Below are 24551 nucleotides of genomic sequence, written 5' to 3' on the forward strand. Positions count from 1 at the left end.
AGAGCGTGGAATGATGAATACGATTATCACGCGAGGATACACTAAACCAGTGTTCTTCATTGCAAGGCCCACGGGCCAGTGGCGGGCCCTGGTCGCCTTTAGTGCGGTCCCCTGGCGTGCGGTCTCCCAAAATACACAACATGTGAAAACACCCCATAGCAGGCGGGGTGGCGGCCCTTGCACTGCTGATGCCTTATCGGCAAAAGTGCCCCCCCCCCCTCTGAAAATGAGTGAAGAACACTGAACTACGGTTCTGTAAACAGGGTCGTTTTGTTGCGTTTTAACAAAAAGATGTTCATTGAAATCAGAATATTTATTTATACTGGAGGAATCCGATGAGCTGTAAAGTTATTGTCACAGATGTCCAGTAGTGTCACAGATGTCCTGTGGAAATCAGCTCGCCGTGCCATGGGCTCCCCGGCGCCGAGTCCGGCTGGCCAGGGTTATCGTTACGATTCACGTAAACGTGTGGGGATGCCCAAGGTGCTCACCCTGTCGGCCGCCTTGCTGCAGTCTGCGCCGTCGGCGCTGTCCTCGGCGGCGCGGGGACGCAGCTTCACGTTGCCCTCCTTGAAGATGTCCCCGAAGCCGAAGCCGCGGACCTTCTTCGGCTGGATCTCGCCGGCGCCGCCACCCTCCACTCCACCGCCGCCGTCCCTCTGGCTGGAGTCTGGTGTGGGGGGGGGGGGTGGGGGTTGTGACGGCACCATTGTCGCACCGGGACACCAACGGGACGGGGGCAAGCCGGGCGGCGGTGGTGGTAGTGGTGGTGGCTATGCACGTGGCCTGTAATGCGGCAACACTACGGAGGCAGCGAGGGCTGGTGGGGATCTCCGCTAAATATGTCGTGAAACTCTCTTAGCGTGGGCGTGTCACGGAAGTGCCGCACTCTGGCTTGCCAGGAGGCGGGATGGAAAACTGTGGACTAATCTTCATCGGTCCCTTCTTCTGTACGAGTAGTGCCCTCAATGCACGCGTAGAATTTCTCCAGGTGCTACCGTTTCCTGCCACATGTATTGACACATTAATTGGCTGAAAACATCTTGACACTTAGCGGAGCGCAGAGCTTGGGCAATTGTTGGTACCGGCTCGATGCCTGGCTGCATTTCAACTTATCCGTGGTTCGTCAGCAACTGTGAGATGCAATTATTATGAGGGACAACATTGTTCGTGTACTGTGTGTGTACTGTGTGTGTACTGTGTGTGTTCGTGTGTGTACTGTGTGTGTACTGTGTGTTCGTGTACTGTGTGTGTACTGTGTGTTCGTGTGTGTACTGTGTGTGTACTGTGTGTTGGTGTACTGTGTGTCCGTGTACTGTGTGTGGACTGTGTGTTCGTGTACTGTGTGTGTACTGTGTGTGTACTATGTGTTACTCGGCAGGCAGCCGTCTCCTCGCGCGGTTTCCCCCTTGCAGAGAGAAACACATCGAACACACCGCAAGTATAAAGCTCAAACGTCACCGCCAAATCCTTCCATCCCTCCATCCCCACGCCGCAGCGGCTCCCCCACGCGCAACGCAGAGCGGCCGCGACACGGCCGTGCCGCGGCGTCGCGCCTAGACGGAGGCCCACGTGGGCACGCCGGCCGCTCCCTCGGCCTACCGGTGGAGTCGGAGGTCTCGGCGGGCGGTGGCGACTCGCCGTTCTCCTGCTCGACGCTCTCCTCCGTCACCTCCTTCACGAAGTTGGAGGGGAAGACGCCGGTGCGTCCGTTGTGAGAGCCCTCCCACCAGCCCTCCTCCACCTGGCAAGGAGACGACGCCACCCCCAGACAGACGATTGTCGATATATGCTGCAGAGCGAGCAGCTGATGCTTGCATGTGGAACCTCTTTCGCACCGTACGTAGCCAACCGTGCGAGACGGAGGCGATGAAGGCGGGCGCGGCACACAAGTGTTGGGGGAGGAGGTGGTGTTGTGGCCGGACAGCTTCATCTCCCCAGTGTCATGTTCACACACACTCCACCAGGCAATAGTTTAAGGCCGAGCAGAGGAAAGGGAAGCCCAGGACCGGTTCTGATGTTCGTCACCGATGTTGGCCGTGAGAAGGAATCGAAACGAGGTTGCCAGGCTCGACGCGCAATGCGATAACCACGACATTACCAACGATGGGTTCTGAACCTACTTGCTGCACTGCTATCCTCAGGGTACCCCGCGGTCCCGGCAGTTTTGAGAGCCGTACACGTCTACCTTGACCCACCAACCCTTGCCTGCAAAGTGTCAGATTTCAGGTGTGCGCCAACACAACAATCGCTTCGTAGGCAGACACCTACATTAGCAGCCTGTCCATCACGGCACGAAAATTCTCAGCCGCACATATTGATTTTGAGGAAAAATTCAATTTGAATCTGCTTTTGTAACTACTCCACGGTGCAACGTCCCGACAAAGCGCGTTCCCTTCCGCAGATTGGGAAGACGGCGCCCACTCGTCGCAACCGATGAGCACGTGCCCCAGAGAGGCCGGCGGCGGTGCCGGGAGCGAGAGACCAACCTCCTTGATGATGTCCACCACGTCGCCCACAGCCAGGTCCAGCTCATCGTCGTTTTGCGCCACGTAGCTGAAGGCCACCTGGCAGCGCCGCTTGCGCACCTTCTCGCTCAAGCCTGCCACGCGCACCAACAGCACCCCGCCGTTAGGACTCGGGTACGTGCGTCAACGCGGTGGTGATGGCCACCCACCAGGTAAATGAGTACCCCGTGCGGTGTGTAAACATCGCCACTGGGGAGACGACGGCGGTTGGGCGTGGCGCTAGCCAACGACCCCCCCCACGCGTGCCGTGCCGGCCTTCATAGGTGCTCGCTAACAACACTTGCCTCAACAGTCTGTTAAGGCTACGCGGGGGATCTTTGTCTGATGGCCACCCAGCACGAGCTTATTTGGGTGTTTTCACTGTGTGGTATTTAGCGGAAAGAGTGCCAGGTTTGAGGGGTTACCAGCCCCTGCATGTAATACAGTATCTATTTTGTAGATGTATAAAACAAAGACCAAGGTCGTTGGCCAGCGCCACGCCCAACCATCGTCGTCTCCCCAGTGGCGATGTTAATACACCACACTGTAAACTCATTTGAGGCCGAGTCGACCTAGGGGATGGCCAGGAACGGTTTAGATAATCGTCACTGGTGCTGGCGGTGAGCGGGAATCGAACTCGGGTTGTCAGATTTGCGGCGCGGCGCGCTAACCACTGCACTACCGTTCCACTACCACTCATGAAACACGCACACAACACGTCACAGAATACATGAAATGTTTCACACACCAAACATCACAATGAGGATGCGCCACATTAGATGCGGCTGGGCCATGCGCGTTCATACAATTTAGAAAGTCTGACGCAAATCGTTTCAGTAATCTCCAGCTGAATCGTCCGACACACACACACACACAGGTGTCACACTCCTATGTGTTAAAAGATGCCGTATATTTACAGACAGGTGCAGACCCAGGACAACCGCTCGCCTCACAATTGCTCCACGTATAGTGAAACACCAATCAATCATGTACATACATAAGCACACAACTAGATCGGTGGGAAAGCAACGCTATCGCAGCAAACGCGCGTGTCCCCGACCTTGTCGCAAGTGAAAGCAGGCACACACTTGACCCCACGCCGATGAGCACATTACCTCCTCTCATGGTCCGACCAGCCTTCCGCCATCTCTCGGCCAGAGCCGACTTGCGTCTAACCGGCGGTTTGTGCATGGCGACGATAATCCCGGCGCGTCCACGAGCGTTTCAGCTGCGCTCCCCGCCCCCCCCCAGCCCTCCCGCGTTTCGTTCGACTCGACGGCCTGACCGGCGCGCGGAATCGCGGCCCCTCTTCTATCTCGTCGCTCACCAACCGTCACCACCCGCCAACGCAGCAACGGCGGGCTCGCGCGAAAGACCGCGCAGGCGGCAAATATTTTTTTTATTCCTACCAAATCCTAAGGTGCGAATTGCAAGACGACCAAATCCGCCGCGCGAAACCGCAGCGGTCACGCCCGTTGCCCTGCGATGGTCTCCCTTATCTGCCGCCACCTTCGCACCGCAACGAGCACAACCTGGGCTTGAGCACAGTTCGGCGTTTGAGAGGAAAGGGCCGTGCCGGAGTTATAAAGTCAAAAGGGCGCGACGTGGGGGAGGATTGCCTCACGCCATCGCGAGGGCCGCCCTATCGAGGGAGTGAGAGCGGCGCAGGTATCAACTGCTCGGGAAGTGGCCGAGAGCACCTTGATACACAGAGGACTGCAGAGCTTGAGAAATTGTTGGCGCCAGCTCAATCGCGTGGCCGCCTTCCTCGCGCCCCTCCGAGTTGTCCTCTCTCTCTCTCTATGATAGTGAGCGAATTCTGTGCATGTTGCAAGCCTAAATAACTATAATTACTTGTAGTCAAGCTTACACAGCACAAACCGCACTTGTACAGCGCATCCATATCGGAGGGGTGTTCATAAAAACGGCGTCGTAAATAGGCCGGGCGCGAATGGGTGTAACCATTGCTGAGCTACACAAAGACAAAGTCCCACCACCGCCCGTATAGCCTCAACAGACTTTTGGGGCAAGTGCTGTTCGTGAGCACCTCTGAAGGCCGGCACTGCACGCGAGGGGGTTGGGGGGCGAGTGCCACGCCCGACAGCCTTTTGTCTCCCGAGTGGCGATGGTTACACACCGTACCAGGTACTGATATGGGGCCGAGTCCACCTGGGGGAGGCCCAGGATCAGTCCCTGGTGTTGGCCGTGAGTGGGAATCAAACTCGGGTGGCCGAGTTCGTAGCGCAGCGTGCTAACAAAGACACATATCGCATGCACACACACGCAAATTGACAAACTGACCCACATTCACACAAATACCACACACGCACAATAAATGTATTTCTTCACATACAGATCCACACTCGTGCACACGCACGCCCATGTGACTGTTGAAAGGTGGCACGAGGTGGTGGGTGAAGCCAGCACAGGGCTCTGTGTCGTTGTTTCCACCGTCCTGCTGAGCCAGGTGAGTAAACGGCTGGCGAGGGCGGCCACTCAGGCGAGACGCCAACGCAACCGAAGCACCGCCGTGACGCGGCCAGCGATGACGGCGACGACGTGGGGAACAGTTACCAACACCGGGAGGATGAACGGAAATCGGCGCCCGCTTGCCCACACGTCTACGTTGAACTTCTTTCGCGCCGTACGCAGCCAACCATGCCAGTCGGAGGTGCGGGGGAAGGACAACGAACTAAAACACAAATATAAAAGAAACGTCTTATCTAACCCAATGCCTTCACGTCGAAGGAAAACCACCGACTGGGCCGGTTTAACGGAGCGACGTGTGGAGCGCCCCTTGGTTTGTCAACCGCACTGAGACGTTCACGATGAACACCCCGACGATGGTAGCCACCTCCGATTAGCACGCTTCGGCTACGTGGCGGTGCGAAAGAAGTTCAACATACATACAGACATAACCTCCACCACCATTGTGCGCCCCCTACTTCAACATACATATGTACATACAGGACCAGCTGTAACCGTTAACAACACTGGACGGTGCCTAGCCGTTGTGCTGGCACGCAGGCTGCATCGCTCTCCGCCGCACCGCTGCGGCTTGGAACAGTGGAGAGGGAAGGGGTCGTTGTGGTTCAAATTAAAGATGGGCTTTTCCAACTAGATGTCTCTGAGTGTGGACATAAAGAAGAAGAAATGAAAAAAATGTTTTGGTAGAAAAGAATCAATTCAATAAGAGTGTGTTTCACAACAGAGAAATAAAAAAACAAAATTCTGGTCCATCAGCCCTGGAGAATTCTGGACGAACATTTTCCGACAGAATATATTTAAGCAGACAAACGCTGGGACTGGCTTTCACTTCCATTAGCAGGGTGCGTTCAGTCGGAGAATGTGGTTCCCTGCGGCCATCTGATTTGCACAATCACGGAAGGGGGCAGACATTTCACCCGGCCCGTATTTGAACGAAAACGCAATTTGTCCGTATCGCCACCGACGCACGGGAATATTCCGCAAAACTCCCGTCGTCTTTCACGTCGTTCCGCGCGCACACGAGCGGAATCGTCCGACAAGGTCGAGTAACAAACCTGAGCTGGAGAAGAAAGAGAGACCTCGGAGCCTGAAAGCTGTCGAGGGGGGGTGGAGGAAGGGAAGGGGAGGAAGCGAAGGGGCAGAAGGACAGCGGCAAAGAGGAAAGCGGCACGCAAGGAAGGGGGTGGCAGACCCGTTTGAGAGAACAGAACACGGGGAAAAAGAGAAACAGCCATAGCCACAGGGCGAGACAGACAAGAGGCATTAACCCATCGCACACGAGCAGAGTGCGTGTGCGTGCGCACCACATCATCAGCGCAGCGGACGGCAGCTTCGAGTTGTCTGGCCGGGCAACATTTTCAAAGAGATCACAAGCAACGTGCAAACACACGTTTTTCAGATTTCCTGAATGCAGTTTCTTATTATAAGCAACGTGTTTCATTGTTCCAAAGCTGCGGTTGACTTTAAAATATTGCCTCGAACATGTGCGCATGTGCAATCTTGCCGTCGCTATTTTAAATCAATGGAAAGTCATTCATTAGCGGCACTTTAATTGATTTAATTGCGTGAAGCTCATGTCAAAGTCACAGCGGCAACCCGTAACGTTCGATAACGTGTCCCACAAAACGGCGGCGTGCGTTGAACGAAAACACTGGTGCATCTGATCGCCGAACATAGATTAATGTCAAATCCATTATAACTGTAGTTACAATATTACACGAGGCAAGGGATTTTTTTTTTTACAAAGGAGACAATGCTAATTAGTATGCGTACAACTCCCTGGCTCAAATGAAGGACCAGCATCAGATTTCACAGAATTCCGTATCCTAGCGTGCGCACACACTCACCTTATTGAATAGTACACGGCACTGTAGAGGATTGAGCAATGTAATTTTTTTTTAAACATGTGTGTGCTATGTTTATCCTTTGTTCAGTAGGGGTGGGGGGGAGGGGGGATAGAATTTCTAGGTTTGTTTGCAGAGTACGTACCCTTTTTTCGAGAGCCTGTTAACTCCCCCGGAAGCAAAAGAAGAAGGGGGGGGAAGGGGAGGAAACATTTAAATAATACTGAAGGAGAGACGGGGACACACAAGGAACGAAGAGGAGTGGGCGTCATTCAGGCTCCAGCTCAGGCACCCGGGGCCACAGATCCGGTGCAGCCGATGCAAGAAGTTAAATCTGATTTGTGTTATTCTGCCTTCCTGGAACTCGTCCTGACGATGCCCGACTTAGTCTCATGCTCAGCCACCAACCTCCACGAGGCAACGATGAGAATCGGCGCATCGAAACGCTTCTGCACGCCACGCGGCAACGAAATGTGCTCGCCCGTGTCGGGTGGTGGAGGCTCTTGACGACACAAACTTGGCCAGAATCATTACGTTGGCCCTCACCAGCCTCGCAATTTGTAAATTGCCGCATCCGTAGAATTTGGCGGGAATTAAATGGTTTTGCCGCCTGCACGTTTCACGTTTATCTGGGACAGACGATAGAAGGTCGTGTGTCTTTGGCACATTTTCCCCTTGGTGTTTATAAAGCGAGGGGATAGGGGGGGTGGGGTCATCATAACTGTTTGTGAAATTATTTTGACCCCATCCCAATTTGGCCAATCTAAAGCGAACAAACAACTTGAAATAAAACACTGACGACTGAAAGTAAAAAAAAAGAGGCGTCACCCAAACGTAAAAGCATTCGTTATTTCCCCGAAATACACGACGGCAGTCTGAACTCGTGATCGCCGTCAGCCATTTGCACGAACCGTGGAGCAAGCTCATGCCCGAACTGCCGGCTCAGCCAAACAAAAGCACGAGGGGCTGAGAAACAACAAGGCAAGGAACCCGACGGAGCAAGACGAACAAGCGACGGAAATCCATTACTGCCACCAACGATGGATTATGGAGGAGCTCGATGACCGATGGATGATGAGAGACGACAACAATGGCCGATGACGGGAGAAGCTCGCTCGGCTCGCTGGCGACGCAAGGCATCGTTTTAATTAAACTAAAAACTGTTCATAATAATAAAGATATTTATAACGCGCCAACAACTCGGAGGCGTGGAGCCAAGCTCAGGGCTGCTCGAAAGCCTGACCAAACAGATAAGAGGCCTTTAGATGTTTCTTAAAAGTCAGAGTGCATTTGATGTTGCGGATGTGCAAAGCGACAGAGTTCCATGCCGAGGGGACGACGGAAAAGAACTGATGTGAGAATAACAGTTGGAGACCTTTTCTGTCCGAGGCAGATTTTGAGTGACGCTGCTGCGTAAGGGTTCTAACCGTGAGCCTTCAATGCAGGGCGAGAGTAGTGAGGCGAGGAACGGCCGGGAACCGGTGGTGAAGGTGCCATCGGTTCGCCACCATACCAGGTAAGGCCCCACTGAGCTACACAGCTCTTTTTGCAGAAGCAACCTGGCCACAAATGATAGCTCAAAGAAAGTGGCTTATCATCAAGCGGAAATTTATAGCAGACGATTACTCGCGTGGTGCCGATTCTAAATGTGAAGGGGGAAAAACCGGAGGACCCGGAGAGAGACACGCAAACTCAGGGTGGGGATCGAACCCCCGACCTCTTGCATACCAGGCAAAAGGTCAGAGGCCACGAAGCCATCTTGACGTGCACAAGCACAGGTCACAGCCCTTGCGTCAGTGCACTGCTGGAAGAGAGGCCACTCCCCACACCACCGTATGGGTCGTTATGTGACCAAACACGTCACTGCGCTCGTCAGTACGGGGAACCCACGGGACACCACTTCACGACTACCCACAACGTAGCGCAGCGGCCGCAGCCCTTCGACAGCCTGTTGTGTGGGGCAGTTGCCCCATCGAGGCTCAATGATGCTTGGCTTAAAAAAAGAATGTCCTTTGTAATTCCCCCCTTCCCCCCCCCCCCCGAAGGTTTATGTTTATCCTCGCATCAAAAAGCAGCCGACAGCAGCGGATACCGCAGAGATCGGGAGACATCCTCTCAAGTGACCTCTGGTCCACCCGGCGAGCTAAAATAATAATGCGAGCGATGTTTGTCACGTGATAGTGGAAACGATATTCAATGTTTCGAGTTGGAATTACGACAAATTTTTTAGTTTACAGGAAAACATCGCGCTTCCCTCCCCAAGCCTCCGGGGTCATGTCGTGCAGCGTCGTCTCGCTGTGGCCACGTGATGGGGAGGACTTTCTCGAGCGTAAACAAAAGCGACGGACGCTGGAGACGCCGCCGCCGCCGCAGACAGGCCCCCGCACGCTCGGCGGCAGAGCGAGCGCGGGCTCGCGTGCCTTTTGCTCGCCCCCGAGCGCTCAAATTCCTCTCCGCGTTCATCTTCTCCCCGACGTGGTGTGTGTCCTCCCTCCGACTTGGCTGGGGCAGCGGGGCGCAGCGGGCCCCCCCCCCTCCTCTTTCCCCCATCTTTTACCTCCCCCTCCTCCTTCGTATGGTTCAGTTGCGTTGGGACTGTCCTCCGCGAGTCGCGCGGCGTGCTGCGTAGGGCTCGCGTTATGTTCCAATAAAAGCTAAAGAAAAACAATAAAAATCCCCGTCCGTGGCGGCTGACGCTCACGGCCACGCGTCGTGGGCGGGTTCTCGTCGAAGGGTGCCAGGAGAACTCTGCGCCTTGAATTACACGTGGGAAAGTCACTTAATCATATAACAACAACAACCGCCATTCGCCACTAAGTGTCGGTGACGTCACCACGGCGCTTGTGGCAGACTATGTGCACTTTGAGGCCACGTGAAGTGTTGAACGCCCGTTGGCAGGAGGTCACGGGGCAGACCCAGGTCCTGTGGGTCGACTGACTGAGATGACCGAGATGACTGGCCTATGTGCCACCTGTGCCCCCTAATGTGCCCACTTGCTGTGTTTTAGCCGCCCGGCGCTCCGCTTGTTGTTGTTGTGAGCGTTGCTCCTCCCCCTTCCGTTGTTGTTGGAGGGCGACTGCCTCCAACTGCCCAGTAGCAGCGTCTTTCACGAGCCTCCTCCAGAGGCCGATCTTGACACCGCTGGTACCAGTCATCGGCAAGTCTACTCAGCTCCACATCCTCTTGTACTACATCTCTCCATCTCTTCTCTAGCCTGTGCCGTGCCTGTTTAGCCCCCTCTATCCGGCCGAACAAAAGCTTCTGCAATGTCGTGAACGCAATAACCCTCCATAAGAGGTTTTCTGGGTTAAGATCGCGTAAATATATAAATGTGTCATTAAAACTCGGCACCACCCGACACAGCCAACTAGTAAGGGTTGTCACGTAAACAGAACATGCAAATTCGTCACTAGTACGGCACAGCGGTGTGTTGGAGAGCCAAGCCACAACGTTTACAATCTGAGTACAATGTTTCGTCAGTAATTATAACTAGCTTCATCAGGCGACAGCCAGATTTGTGAAGTCCACCTGTTTCGTTCCTTATATAGAGGCGTTGATGTGGTGACCACACTTCTGCGCTCTTGCGCAAAGTGGGGGGGGGGGGGGATTAATGAGTCGGCGTACATTATGCAAGCGCATTATGCGAGCCCTTTCAGCAATAACCCTCCCGGCACCTGCAGGAGCCGATATGATGGCTCCATCCCCGTGGCGGGCGTACTCGCTCCATCCCTCTCTGGGAACGCTTTCTACCCCTTGGCTGCCACTGCCCCCCACCGTTATTCTCGGCAGTCCGGGGTAAATCGGCGGGAGAGGTCGGGGGGCGCAAGCCAAGTGAAAACAAAAAATACGGATGATGCAAAACCTAAGGAAATTATGCTACACAAACCTACGTACTGTTTACCTACGTAGAATGGGGGAGAGGGGGGGGGGAGATGTAAAAACGCATCGCTTGTTTGTATAGTTTCGTAAAGTTAAACTCGCCTACCCGCCTGTGGTCGTGCGGGCACCGAGCGAGGAGCGAGGAACGGCTCGCGACTGAAAGCCGACGTCCAGTTTTAACAGGGTGCCAAAGGGCGCGGCTAATAACGCAGACCTTGGCAATCCGTCACCAGATTAAAACGAGAGTTGGCTGCGTTAGGGTTGCACGTCGAACGAAATGCAGTTGTTGTTGTTTCCTATACAAGCCGGTCGCCAGGTGGCGCTACAGGCTTGCGTAAGTAGTCCGCTCGCTGCCGTTGTACGATTGACAGCGTGTGGTACACTGCTGCTGCTGCTGCACACTTTGCTGGTATTTATTTTATTTAACGCGTGTTTCGACACTTCACGTGGCCTGGCCGTGCACATGGCCTGGCACAAACGCCTTGGTGACGTCACCGCCACTTAGTCGCAAATGGAGGTTGTTGTTTTTATGCAGCTATAAGGATGGAGGGAGCACATTCGCGGAAGGGATGATCAAAGGCGAGGTGTGGAGCAATGAGGTCGGCGCGCACGTGTGCCGGTAACTAAATGACATCTGTAGAGAGAGCAGCAGCAGCAGCATCAGCTGCTACTGCTACAGAGCTAACGCGAAAAAGACGGACTTCACGATGAAGTGGAACGAGAAGGCTTGCCGATGAGCTACCCTGGCGGGCACACCGAGACAAAGATCCCTCCTCGTATAGCCTTGAAGAGACAGTAGGGGGGGGGGTTAAGTGCTGTAAGCGAGCACCTATTAAAGCCGGCACGGCACGCTCGTTGGAAGGGTGGCGTCAGCAACATGCCCGGACCGCCTCCGACTTCCCGGTGCTGAAGTTGACACACCGCGAAAGGCAATCATCCGAGGCTGCGTTGACCTCGACAAAGCCCCCAAACAGCGGTTCAGATCATTAATCAGCACGCATCTTCACCGTGGCTAGGATCATTAATCAGCACGGATGTTCACAGTGGCCAGGAACCGAACTTGGGTTGACCGGCTCCGCTGGTCAAGTGCCGCTAACCACTACGCCACCACTCCCCACAGCGGACACAAACAAGGGGCCGTCCATAAATGACGTCACGCGATTTTAGGCGATTTTTGACCCCCCCCCCCATCGTCACAAAAAGTCAGACCCCCCCCCCTCAAATATGACGTCACAAAGCTACATGCTTCAAATCGCTGGAAACTATTGCCATTGTAGAGCGTATTTAATGTGGAACTGCACTCTGATGTTGTAGGAGAAAACATGTATTAAAAAGTCTATTTAGTTAAGTAGAACGTGTTGTCTATATTTATTTAAAGTTGCGCATTTTGATGTGACGTCACATTTTTCAAACCCCCACCCCTCGTCACAAATGTCTGACCCCCCCCCCTCTAGGTGCGTGACGTCATTTATGGACGGCCCCCAATGTAAACACACAAATGTAAGCACGTACGCAAACAAAAACAGAACTGCCCGTGTAATTGGCAGGCTTCCACAACAAGACCGTTGCATTAACACACAAACATCCTGCCAGTCGCAACGGAACACTCCGGATGCACGGCGATGGTTGTGGACATTCTCACACACTGGCAGCACACAGAGCATATCCAGCAGTCCACGAAGCTGTCGCCTGATGAAGCTAGTTGTAATTAGTGGCGAAACGTCGTACTCAGATTGTAAATGTTATGGATTTGCCCTCCAACACACAACCGGTGTTGCTGTACTAGTGACGAATTGGCTACGTTCTTCTTCTTGGTTCTTTCGGTAAAGTCACGTAGAAGGGAAATCATAAAATAATAAAAATAAAACATTTAAATAATACAACAATATTTTTATTTTATTATTTCACTTCTACGTGACTTTACCGAAAGAACCAAGAAGATGAATCCCTGCAGTCACGAAAGCTTTAAATCGAAATTTGGCTACGTTCTGTTTACGTGACAAACCTTACCAATTGGCTGTGTCGGGTGGTGGCGGGTTTAACGACACATTTATATATTTACGCGATCTAACCCCCCCAAAAAAACCTATATTATGGATGATATTGGTCACTAAAGCCTTCGTGTTAAACTGACCAGAAGGAGCTTTCCACCCCTTGTCTCCAGGTTATGCTGCGACCGTTTCACCGGTTGAACCGCATGCCACGAGATGAAAATCAAACCATTTCGAATTCTCAAAGCGAGCACTGTCGCGTTTATCACCGCCCTGCGTCAGAGAACAGCCTCGAAAGATAAGATGCCAGAACTACTTCTGAGCGGATCTATTTATCCGAACTATGGGCACACGTAACGTCGACGAAAAGATACAGAACAAAAAGTTGAATATTGCACAACGAAGCGTGGCGAGGTGCATGCTTGCAATCACAACGAGAGCGAAATAAGAACACACTGATTTAGAGCTTTCGTGACTGCAGGGATTCATATTCTTGGTTCTTTCGGTAAAGTCACGTAGAAGGGAAATAATAAAAAATATATAAATATAAAAATTCTCACGACGTTTCGACTGCAACACAAGAAATCATCATCAGGTGTGAAGTCCACAGCAAGAAAATGTTATAGTTTTATATTTATATTATTTTATTATTTCCCTTCGACGTGACTTTACCGAAAGAACCCAGAATAACACACTGCTTGGAGAGAATGTGCCGCGTCAGATTCATCGGACTGAAAATCAATAGCAGTGGGGTTTGGACTGGACATGTCGCGAGATGGGGTGATGGCTGATGGTCAAGATGAGCTCAGGAGTGACAGCCAAGATAGAGGGACCCGCACCCTTGAGGAGGTCCGCCCAAGGACATGGAGTGACAAAATCATCTCGCTTGGTGGAGGTGCCGGCTGGATCACTTCACAGGATCATCTTGGGAGATGGTGACAGTGTGGGGGTTGCCTTCATGCCTGATGATGATGCTGATCTTGTCAAGGAGCATAAACCATCACGCGAACTCCGGTCATCCTCGCAGCGGCTTTTGGCCAGCCATTGAACAAAGACAATCACTGCATCGCGCGGCGCTTTCAGACGCGCTTCTGCGGCCGTCTGGAACACTCTTCCTTCCGATATTAGAAAGCCAGCGGAGCTATGCATTTTCAAATAATCTAGATAGAAGACTCATTTCATTAGAAGCGCTTTTTGGTGTTTCGTTTGTCCGCCCCCCTCCCCGCACTTCCGATGAGGACGGTCGGCTACGTAAGGTGCGAGCGAAGTTCAACGTACACATGTACAAGACTAGCTGTACTACCCAGCTTCGCCCGGGACTTGGATCCACCACGCCCGGCCACCTTTGTCTCCCCAGTGGCGATGTTCACACACCACAGCAGTTACTCGTTTGAGGCTGAGTCGACCTAGGGGAGGCCCAGGACCGGTTCAAATAATCGTCACTCGGGTCGTAGGGTTCGTAGCGCGGCGCGCTAACCGCTACACTACAATGCGTTACGCTTCCACATGCACGGGTCACGTGACAGATGTGACATCACAGCTCACTTGCCATGAAAAAAAAGATGCATTATTGAGCTACCCCCCCCCCCACCAAAAAAAAGTGTTTGCATGGTGTACAGTCTGGAAAGTACCCCACTGGCAAATTTCAAGTTTGTTGCATGTCGGGAAGTACACTAAACATTTTGAATAGACACACACAATCACAACTTTGCCTTTGATATATATGGAGATTACGTCTCAGAACGATGTCTTGATGGTGTTGGTGGGGGGGGGGCAACCATAACAAGGCCCAAGGACTCCCATCAAGAAGGGCACGGGTTGGATTCCAGACTCGGGTGCCATCTCTGCGTGGAGTTTGTATGTTTTCTACCCCTGCTCTGCATGATTCCCCCCCGGGTTGTCCGGTGTTCTCCTCCCAAAGACAAATTTACCAAACAATGTAACTGGTATTGACCAAAACATCCCAATGGTGAAAAATGACTTAATTGCTATTTCACGTACCAGCAAGGTCACACTTGGCAAGACCCTCCTGAAAGAGAGTCTTGAGACTCGGTGAAGCTTTCCTGGGTAAATAAGCGGATGGCAATAATAATTTGCTGATGGGCCATTGGAAGGCATCTTTAACGACTGAGCGCGAAGGGTAAAAGGAGGGTTTAATGCGCACGTCGGCTTTCGCGACCAATATCATCCATAAGAGGTTTTTTTTACCCTTCTGTTTACGTGGCAAACCTAACTAATTGGCTGTGTCGGGTGGTGGCGGGTTTAACGACACATGTATATTTACGACACCTAACCCAACACAAACCTCTATTAGGGAGGGGGAAGGTAGTGGTGATTAGCTCGCTTGTGGATGAGCGTCGTGTGTATACAGTGTGCACGTGCGTGTGTGCTGTCGCATGCACCTGTGTTGACTTGTTGACAATCGCAACCCTAAACTCTGACCTTGGTGGAACAAAAGATTATAATTTACAGAAGAAGCGGTGTCGAGGGATTGTTTTTCCTCGCTCACCACCTGTGGATCACGCGTGCTTCAAAAACGCTGCCTTCGTGACATTTCATACGTACGTGTTTTTATGTCCTTGTCAATATAACACATTTGGTTCGACTTTTGCGCATTCCCTCTAAAAATAGGGGCCACATTGTATAAAAAGGGAAGGCACGGCATTTAGAAACTGGCCGAAACTGCAAAGAAAACCAACATGTGACTTACCAACACTTGCGGCGAACACTGCGGTTATTTTTCTACTTGTTGATGTGGGCCTGACAGAACGGGCAGCCGTAAGTTCCTTCTCAACGACCACACACTTTGCGGGATGCTCCGGCGGCATTTTTTATGGATTGACCAATACCCCCCGAGGTTCTAACTGACCACGCTTGGCGTCAAAAGGCCAGCTTGACCGCAAGGGGTAAACCAGCATGAGCGCCTGAACCCCATGACGACTAGTGGAGCACCCAACACTATAACATGACCACACATCACTAGCACGAGACCAAGCAGCGATACCACCAGGCCACGTATCGCTAGCGCAGGGGTCTGGCAACCTGCAGCTCCAGAGCTGCATGCCCCGGGCTCTTTAAGGACTGCTTCGAGACGTTCTTCACATTGCGGATCTTGAAATATTGAGTTTTTGTTTGACCGAATTAGAAAAAAATGAAAAGTTTGTTATTTTGGTTGTCGACTCCTGCACGACCATCCAGCAGGAGAAATAGACCACCCAGAACTACCACTACACCACCCACAACTACCACTAGACCACCCACAACTACCACGAGACCACCCACAACTACCACTAGACCACCCACAACTACCACGAGACCACCCAGCAACCAATACGTCATTGGCCAATGTAACCAAAAAACATACAGGAGACCACTTTATGCCACCATTAAACACAAAGAGCTCAGTCATACACACCCACTGGACAAAACATTAAGTATACACGTGTGACTACACAGTGCCGGGCCTAAAATAGTGACTCAAAGCGCATGGGCTGCCAATATGCAAAACAAGCAGGAAGTCAAACGGATGCAAAAAAAAATATAAATGCCCCAGGGAAAAGGACTGCGGTTCAATCATTAAACAAGGGACGTGACCACGCAGCGAGACTTCAACGTACAGCCACGGAATGGGTTTTCAATAGCCGCAAACGCTAATGTGATTTCAACGCAACTTGGATTTATAACACGACCGCATGTGACCGAATGTCGAGATGATGTACACGCGGGGAAGGGGCTAAGTGTGCATTTCTTCATTAAATCACAGATGCTGACCACGACTCCCGAGCGGAAAGCAACGAGCAGCAGCACGATCGAGGGCATAATAGATAAGCGAGTGCAGGAAAGAGAACTTAAGCAAAAAGTTATTCTTAGGAGGGGGCAAGAGTTAGAAAGTTGGCTACAGGGCAGAAAAAGAAAGAAGGAACTTTTGATGAAAGACATTTGCGGACAAGTTAAGAATGTGTCACGTACGGCAGGGCCCTTTTTTTGGCATCGCGCTGCATAACCAGAAGCAGACACAGCTGAGCTGGGGCTCGCTGTGCAACCCAGGGATTAACCCAACCTGACCGGCATGACCTGTTAAGCAACAGCAGCACCACCACCACCGTGCCACGTCCGTCGATGCGTGCGACTTCCCCGGTCTCAGTGTGCGACGGTATATTTTTGGTTTTGCGTAGGGCAGGGCCATCAATTCAGGCAGGGCTCGCTGGCAGAGAGGGGGCGGGTGGCAGGTCTCTGTTGTGTTGTTCAATCGATCACCTTCACGAGGCCTGGCTCCACCGCGCCATCCTCGCTTGCGATTACCCCCACTGTTGTGGTGACGTGGTGAGCAGCGTGGCGAGCGAGCGGTGTGGTGCAGTGCGGAGAACCGTCTGTGGTACACGTGCGGTGGCGGTGTGGTGGGGGTACATGGTGTGGTGTGTGCGGTGCACTGGTGTAGTACACGGCGTGCGGTGCGGTATGGTACATGGTGAGCGGTGCGGTACACGGTGAACGGTGTGGTACATGGAGAACGGTGTGGTACATGGTGAACGGTGTGGTACACGGTGAACGGTGCGGTACATGGTGAGCGGTGCGGTACATGGTGAATGGTGCGGTACATGGTGAGCGGTGCGGTACATGGTGAACGGTGTGGTACATGGAGAACGGTGCGGTACACGGTGCGGTACATGAGGTGTGGTGCGGTACATGGTGAACGGTGCGGTACACGGTGTGCGGTGCGGTAAACGCTGTGCGAGCAGCGTGTCATGCAGCACACTGTGTGCATGAGCACTCCCGAGTAACCGTACACCCAAGGGTGTGGCACACACAACGAGTGGGACCTCTGCAACGGCCACGGCCGATGATATCGCAGCAGCAGCAACAACAAACAAGGAGGGCACGCGCAGGCGCACTGCGTCCGCTCCGCGTCTTCCCAGGCTCGTCTTCTAATCGCCGGCGTTGTATAAACACCTATTAGATGGTGCGCCGTCTAAAGAACACCTGGCCACTCCTCTTAACCCCTCATTTCTTTAGGAACGCTTTCTGCGTTCGGTTTGTTGTCCATCCCTAACCGCACCTCCGATAAGCACGGTTGGCTACGTACGCGCGTGAAAGAAGTTCAACGTACATACCAGTCCCTCCAGAAAAACGCGATTATGCGATCGCATGATTCCATGCAAAATCAGCCAAAGTCCGCATATTTATGCGGGGGGCGCGTTTTTTCAAATACGCCGCACTTTCGCCGCATAAATTGCAGATTTCCGCGCGCAAAATATACGGGCTTGCATGATTTCATAATCCCCGCATTTTCGTTGCAAAAAGTCACATATATCTTAGCAGAAAGTTGAAAAATGTTGCGTTTACTTCACACAAGCGCAGCCATTTCCCCTGTTGCCATGGGAACGTTATGAAGTGACGTCACTCATTACGCGACATCATTGAAAAGCTGCAAACCCTGCGATGCCAATGAAACCATGATGAGAGTTTATGCAACTTTACAGTTGTAAGATTGCACTTTTTTGTTAGTAGTATGTAAATTTACATTACTGTAAGACTGTACTGTTACTGTATTGCTTACGTTACTGTGCACTGAAAACACTTATTTTAACAGAAGATGTCTGTTTTGTATAGCTACCTCTGTAAAACAGGAAGCACACATTTAATTTTTTAATATTTTATTTATTCATTTTTACAGAAGTTGTAGCATATTCATTTTGTAAAGCTACAGAACTTGTTCGACTCAATGTTTTGTAAGTTTGAGCCATCTGTTTCTTAAGGTCTGAAATAAAACAAGATGAGAACTTAAATATTCCCAGCACTTTCTGTGATGTAGTATGCTTGCTTATCATAGGAAGTAATAAGAAATGACTCTTTACATTAAAGTAGTAGCCTAGTGAATAGGGTGTTGGGGGAATCACTTTTTTTCTCTTTTTCATCAAACCGCAGTTTTTGCAAGTTCCCGCAATTTTTGCAAGTTCCCTTCTTCGATCCACTGCTGGATGAAGGTCGCTCGATGCCGTATCCCCGTTGTTGGGATGTTTGACCATACTTCACCATCCTGGTGAGTGCGGATTGGCGAAAGGGGATTAACCGCTGTGGTGGAGAATCAAATTCTATTGCCGGGTTCATTCGCGCAGTGTGTTAACCACTGTCACCAATTTAAAGTTACGCTAATTATAATGTAAAACAAAGGTCAATTATCTATTCAGGAAAGCCTCAATGTGCCAAACACTCTTTTGCATGAGATTCCTGGATTTGGTTGTTTGGCCCAATAACATTTATTAAGCAGTGTTTAATATGCGAGTGGGGAAACCGAGGAAAATGTATGCATCCAAGTGGATACGAAAAAAAAGATCTATAAACAGGCGGGTTCATGAACACATTTTCTGTGCTGCCATCTCCTCCTAAACTCACACCCCATCTGGGGTTTGGGAGCTTCACAAATGTGCACGAGCCACCAATTCTACAGAGCGCCACATCACAGGCCTGTCGACAGCTGCAACCCCCCCCCCCACCCCATCTCTGAACAGAGCTTCATAGCTTGTGGGATTCCTCGCGGATAAATAAAGATCTTGATTCCCATTACTCTGAGCGACCATCGGTTCGATTGCTCGACTAATCGCATCGCACAAAAACAGTTGGGGAAGGAAAAAAAGGTTTCGCGCCTCCATTTCACGGCATGTGCCGCTGGTCGGGAGGTGACGGGCGGAGGCTTGGCGATGTAATTTACATCATCAGCCGCGTCAAGCTCTAAAGGGGCCTGGGTAATCGACCCAAAACTAGTAGTCGATTATTGCATTCAAATCGATCAATCCGATGACAGACGTGTACGTCATCAGAACGGAATCGGAAGAAAAAAGAAAATAACTTTTTCCGTACATCAAGGTCGAAAGACGTATGGAGGCTCCCACAAGGCCATGCGGGAAGGGCGTGTGGCACAGTGTTGGCATCAGCCAGTCATCTTGGTCATCTCAGTCAGTCGACCCGTGGCACCGGAGTCTGCCCCGTGACCTCCTGCCGGCGGGCGTTCGACACTTCACGTGGCCTCAAGGTGCATATGGCCTGGCACAAGCGTCGTGGTGACGTCACCCCCAGTTAGTGGCGAATGGCGGTTGTTGTTGTTGCACTCGTTATCGCTACGGTTCTCCGTGGTGAGTACAATGTCTTTAAAAACAATGCCCCTCGAAATAAAATTAACGCTGAACCGCATGCGCGTTCCGAGATTCAGCGGTGAACAGGACCCACCCACACCCTGCAGATGTATCGGAACGGGAAAGTGTTAACTTGGAAGCCTCTCAATCACGGTGCCCACATTTCATTAAGTTGTTATTCGGATTTATTTTGAGGATAACGCGTTCTCTACTTGTTCTACCCCACAGCTGTTCCCCAGTGCGAAGCCAATTCTCTCCCTTCTCCCTGATGCAGCCGAGGAGAGCGGCGGCACCACGACAGAGCAGCAATGACAGAAACACCTCCTCGTGTTAAAGCGCCACCCGAATGTAAAAAAAAATAAACTCATCATCAACATTAGTTAGTCCACTGCTGGATCAAGGACTCCCCAACCAAGCAGCCAGCCATCTCTCACGATCGCAAGATGCAACGATCCGCCCAACACCAGCACACTCTAGCCAATTTCATCACTCCGTCCCCTTGGGTGCCATTCTGTATTTTCTTCATCGCCATCTGCCATCATTCCTTCAAGAGACAAGTCTTGCCCAAGCCCACTCACTGCGAGTCCCTGCTATAGTTCATTCATTATTTGTCCAATCATGACCAGCTAATGATGCACTCCCAGTTCGGTGGGCTGCTACGCTGCAACGTTACTCATTTGACTAGCTCTATTAAAAAATACCTCCTATTTTAGTTTCTTCGTTTTCTTTGTCATCTTCTTCTTCTGATCAGGGCAGTCCACTCATCCGTCCGTGGTCACAGAGAGCCAATCCTGGGCCACAGCAGGGACAGTGGCAAAGAAACCGGGCCCCACGGGAGGGGGGGGCGGACACTGGCACGAGGGGGTAGGGGCCGCGCGGGAGTGGATGGGAGATGGCGGCAACGTACAGCGACCACGCCTGGGCGGTTTCCACGAGTGATTTGGGACCAGTTCCCGACAGCGGTGACTGCAGAATTCATTCCACTTAAGGGGCTGCTGGCACCCGCCTCGCCGCTCCCGTGACTGACCTCCTTTCAAGCCGGCAACTTCTGAGTCGCGCAATCGCACCGACTGTGTCTTGAACGCAGTGGTGGGGGGACCATCGCATCGTAGATCATCAACAGCACTGAGATTCCACGCGTGAATCCCACGCCGATTTTCTTTTTGCATCCTTTACATGGGGGGGCGGGGGGGACGGTCGCTCTTGTCAATAGCATCCGGTAAACTGCAGCATTCGTTTAATAAATCGCGACTTCTGCTGCGGACAACCGGGCTTGGTCGGTACCGGTGCAGAGTTGGCTTGCATGAACAAACGGCGCTTGATAACAATGGCTTGGGAAGAGAATCGGCCAATGGATCCAAACTTACTTGCAGTTTTGTATGGCGACACAGAACAGGATTCTGTTTGTATACGAGATATTCAATGGGATCAGGCCCAAGCGTTGTAGACATTGAGGGTGTAATTTCCCGTTAAAATTTACCTGCAGTCAGGCTGTTTTCCCCAGGAAGGGATAACCCAAATGCCTGCTGATAAATGAAGCACACAGAACTAAATGGGGGTTGCCAGGTGAAAAATAATAATTCAAATTTATAAAGCGCCCTTAAAAAAATCGTTCTCAGCACCGCGTATAGATAAACGGGCATGGTAATGTACAACCCTTTGTCAATCCGCTGCTGGTTGAAGGCCTCCTTAGGCCGTACGGGTCCTTGGGGGTGATTTGACCATACTTGACGCTGGTCAGTGTGGCTTGGCGAAGGCAGGGAGACACGGACGGTGAAAGGATAGAAGCACAGTGCATCGTCCGGATCAGGCTGCGTTGCCCTCTGTCGCCCACCACGTAGCCCTGAGGCCTACAACAACCTGCTGCTCATGGTGGTGGCCCATCCAAGAACTATCTAGGATCACCGGTTGCTTTAGCTTCCTAAACCTAACCGGTAAATACTGTCCTTCGCAAAAAGTAAACGTCGAATATAGGACAGCAAGACTTGCAGTAGAGCAGAGACTCCCAATACATATTAGCAGCTGACATTTTAGAACCTTCACAATAACCTTAACATCTGGCACAATTTCAAAAATGCCACACGGACAAACTTCCTCGTGAAATCATTATCTATTGCCTTTGAATTATTTAGAGCGGTGCACAACCTGTGCTGCTGAAATGGCGTCCGTTGTTTTGCCCGGTGCAAAGGGGAACGCGATGAAGGTGCCTGGGTCAAAGGTGGCTTGCTCAGGATTGATGAGTCAACCCCCTCTCTTTTATTTTTACTATTACTATGCCACTCTCCGGGTCTCAAGACCTTTGAATGCCGGTTGTTTACTTTGTGTGGCTAGTTTACGTTTATTGCGAGTCTCCAGTATGTGACTGCAGTCATTCTAGATTTGAAGTTTTCGTGACTGCAAGGATTCAAACGCTTTGGTTTTTCGGTAAAGCGTTGTGCTTTCGCTAAGTTGTCCCCACCTGAAGAAGGATGCTTGTGTTGCGCCCGAAACGTCGTGATTTAATTTAGTTTAGTTTTTACCTACGTGACTTTACCGAAAAAACCAAAGAGCAGAACAGACTGTACAACCTATACCGACGCAATGCCCCGATCCACAAATACGAGGGAGACATCGCAGCGATACACTCCCCTGCTCCTGACACGGTTATCTGGGCTTGACCACTGAAAGTGAAATTTTAGTTGTTGCTCTGCATCTACATCAGCAGCCATACGAAAGCATAAGACGAAGACTGCAAATTTCATAAAGTCTCTCCGGCACTTACAACGTGCCTACACCTATCACTGCATATTTTATTCATTTCATACGTACGTATGTAGAACTTCTTTCGCACTGTATGTAGCCAACCGTGCTAATCGAAGATGGAGAGTGTTTACGTTAGCTGAGAGGATCCGAGACACATACATGGACATCTGTGAAACTACAGGACATCAGTGAAACAGAGCATTAAAGCTCATCGGATCCCTCCAGTATAAATACACATTCTAATTCTATACATCTCATTTACAGCGGAGGCATGTTGGTCCCACGAGGGAGTCATCGATTTCTTTGTGCGTGAAACCAAGCGGAGAGAAACACTGGCCCTGGGCTTTGGCCCGCGTGAGATTTCATCCAGGACACCTTATCCCCTTAAAGATTAACCGGGGTGTGGGGAAGAGGAGTATAGACTAGAAAGGGCTCAAAACCGCTGGCACCAAAGCCAGCAATTAGCCCACGAATACAAAGCAGACCTTTTGCTTGTCAGTAAGCAATGGAGGTGGAAAAGACGCCGATTTTGGGAGTTTTTTTTCCCCAATTAAAAAAAAAGTACCCATAAGCTACTTATTTAAATAAGTAAAAATGCAATAATTAATTAATTTGTGGAGCGGTGGCGCAGTGGTTAGGGCATTGCAATAATGTAAAGCCAGCTAAAAAAGTTCGATTCCCAGCCACGGTTAACATCAGTGGCTCGTGATATCTGGAACGGTTATAGACACCCCCAACCCTTTTACCGAACCGCACTGCTAACCAGCGTGGAGAAATATGGAGGGCCCTTAAATTCAGTCGTGGATCGACAGAGGGCTGTATATGATTACGATTATTGATTATATTAATTCATCATACTTATACAATGGCTATATAAATAATCCAGTAACCAATGAAGTGTGTTTTCCCACCTCAGGTGGTACCAATTTGTGCTCTGGCAGACGCCCTGACTATCTGGCGAAGAATCCGTGGATTTGTCTGAAGGCAAGTCAAGATGAAACGAAGTGCAGCACCAGTCACATCTATGATCATAATAAAAACAACGCCGTCGTGTGTTTATCCAGACTCGCAGAGTCCCAAGGCACTTTTTCACGAGGGTCCTGCATTGGGAATTTTGCCCAATTCCACATTAAAGAATATTTTACAAACGCGGTGTTATAGAAATTACCGTGAGACACCCCACACATACGAGAAGAAAGCTAACATCTGTGGGTCCGCAAACACTGGGTTTGACTAATCCACTTGCTGTACTGCCATCCCTCTGCCAAGCAGGAGAGTTCAACAGCATGCATGATAAAGCAAGCAAATAGTCTATCGCCAGGCACGCCCCGTGGTGGGGTAAAGTGTGGGTAGGCCCACTTGTTCTTAGAGCTTCGAGTGGATGGCATTCTGTCAGCGGTGGCATGAACAAGTAATTGCAGGGGCTGCACCTTAATCTTTACCACAATAGAAGAACTGCCCCCACAGCCTGTGTAAACAACGCAGGTAAGGCTTTGGCATCCTTTCAGGATGGAACGATTTGGTGTTGAAGCACGGTGTACATATGTTCTAGATTTGAAGCTTTCGTGACTGCAAGGATTCATATTCTTAGGGTTTTTTTCGGTAAAGTCACGTAGGTAAAAAATTTTAATTAATAAAAGTAAAATAAAAATAAAATAAAAATCACGACGTTCCGGAGGCAACACAAGCTTCCGTCCACCTGAAGACGGAAGCTTGTGTTGCCTCCGAAACGTCGTGATTTTTATTTTATTTTTATTTTACACAAGCTTCCGTCTTCAGGTGGACGGAAGCTTGTGTTGCCTCCGAAACGTCGTGATTTTTATTTTATTTTAATTTTACTTTTATTAATTTTAATTTTCTACCTACGCGACTTTACTGAAAAAACCTAAGAATATGGTGTACATATGCACGCCGAATTTCTTTCCGACTGTACGTAGCCAACCAACCGTGCTAAACGAGAGGTGCGGGTGC

General features: G+C 51.0%; 1 protein-coding gene across 4 annotated transcripts in view; it reads right to left on the reverse strand.

Moving 5' to 3' along the window:
• Window positions 1–24551, reverse strand: part of SH3KBP1 (SH3 domain containing kinase binding protein 1) — a 72231-nt gene that overhangs the window by 15404 nt on the left and 32276 nt on the right. For 3 of the 4 annotated variants that reach the window (XM_078877353.1, XM_078877351.1, XM_078877350.1), the window contains exons 4-8: window positions 6984–6998; window positions 6050–6088; window positions 2490–2602; window positions 1603–1744; window positions 492–670 (exon numbers count right to left, since the gene is read on the reverse strand). In XM_078877353.1, coding sequence (XP_078733479.1) covers window positions 492–670; window positions 1603–1744; window positions 2490–2602; window positions 6050–6088; window positions 6984–6998 — 488 coding nt within the window. The remainder of the gene's footprint in view (window positions 1–491; window positions 671–1602; window positions 1745–2489; window positions 2603–6049; window positions 6089–6983; window positions 6999–24551) is intronic. The other variant, XM_078877352.1, reaches the window with a different exon arrangement.

This window comes from Lampetra fluviatilis, chromosome 47, assembly GCF_964198595.1.
Source record: "Lampetra fluviatilis chromosome 47, kcLamFluv1.1, whole genome shotgun sequence".
NCBI lineage: Eukaryota > Metazoa > Chordata > Hyperoartia > Petromyzontiformes > Petromyzontidae > Lampetra > Lampetra fluviatilis.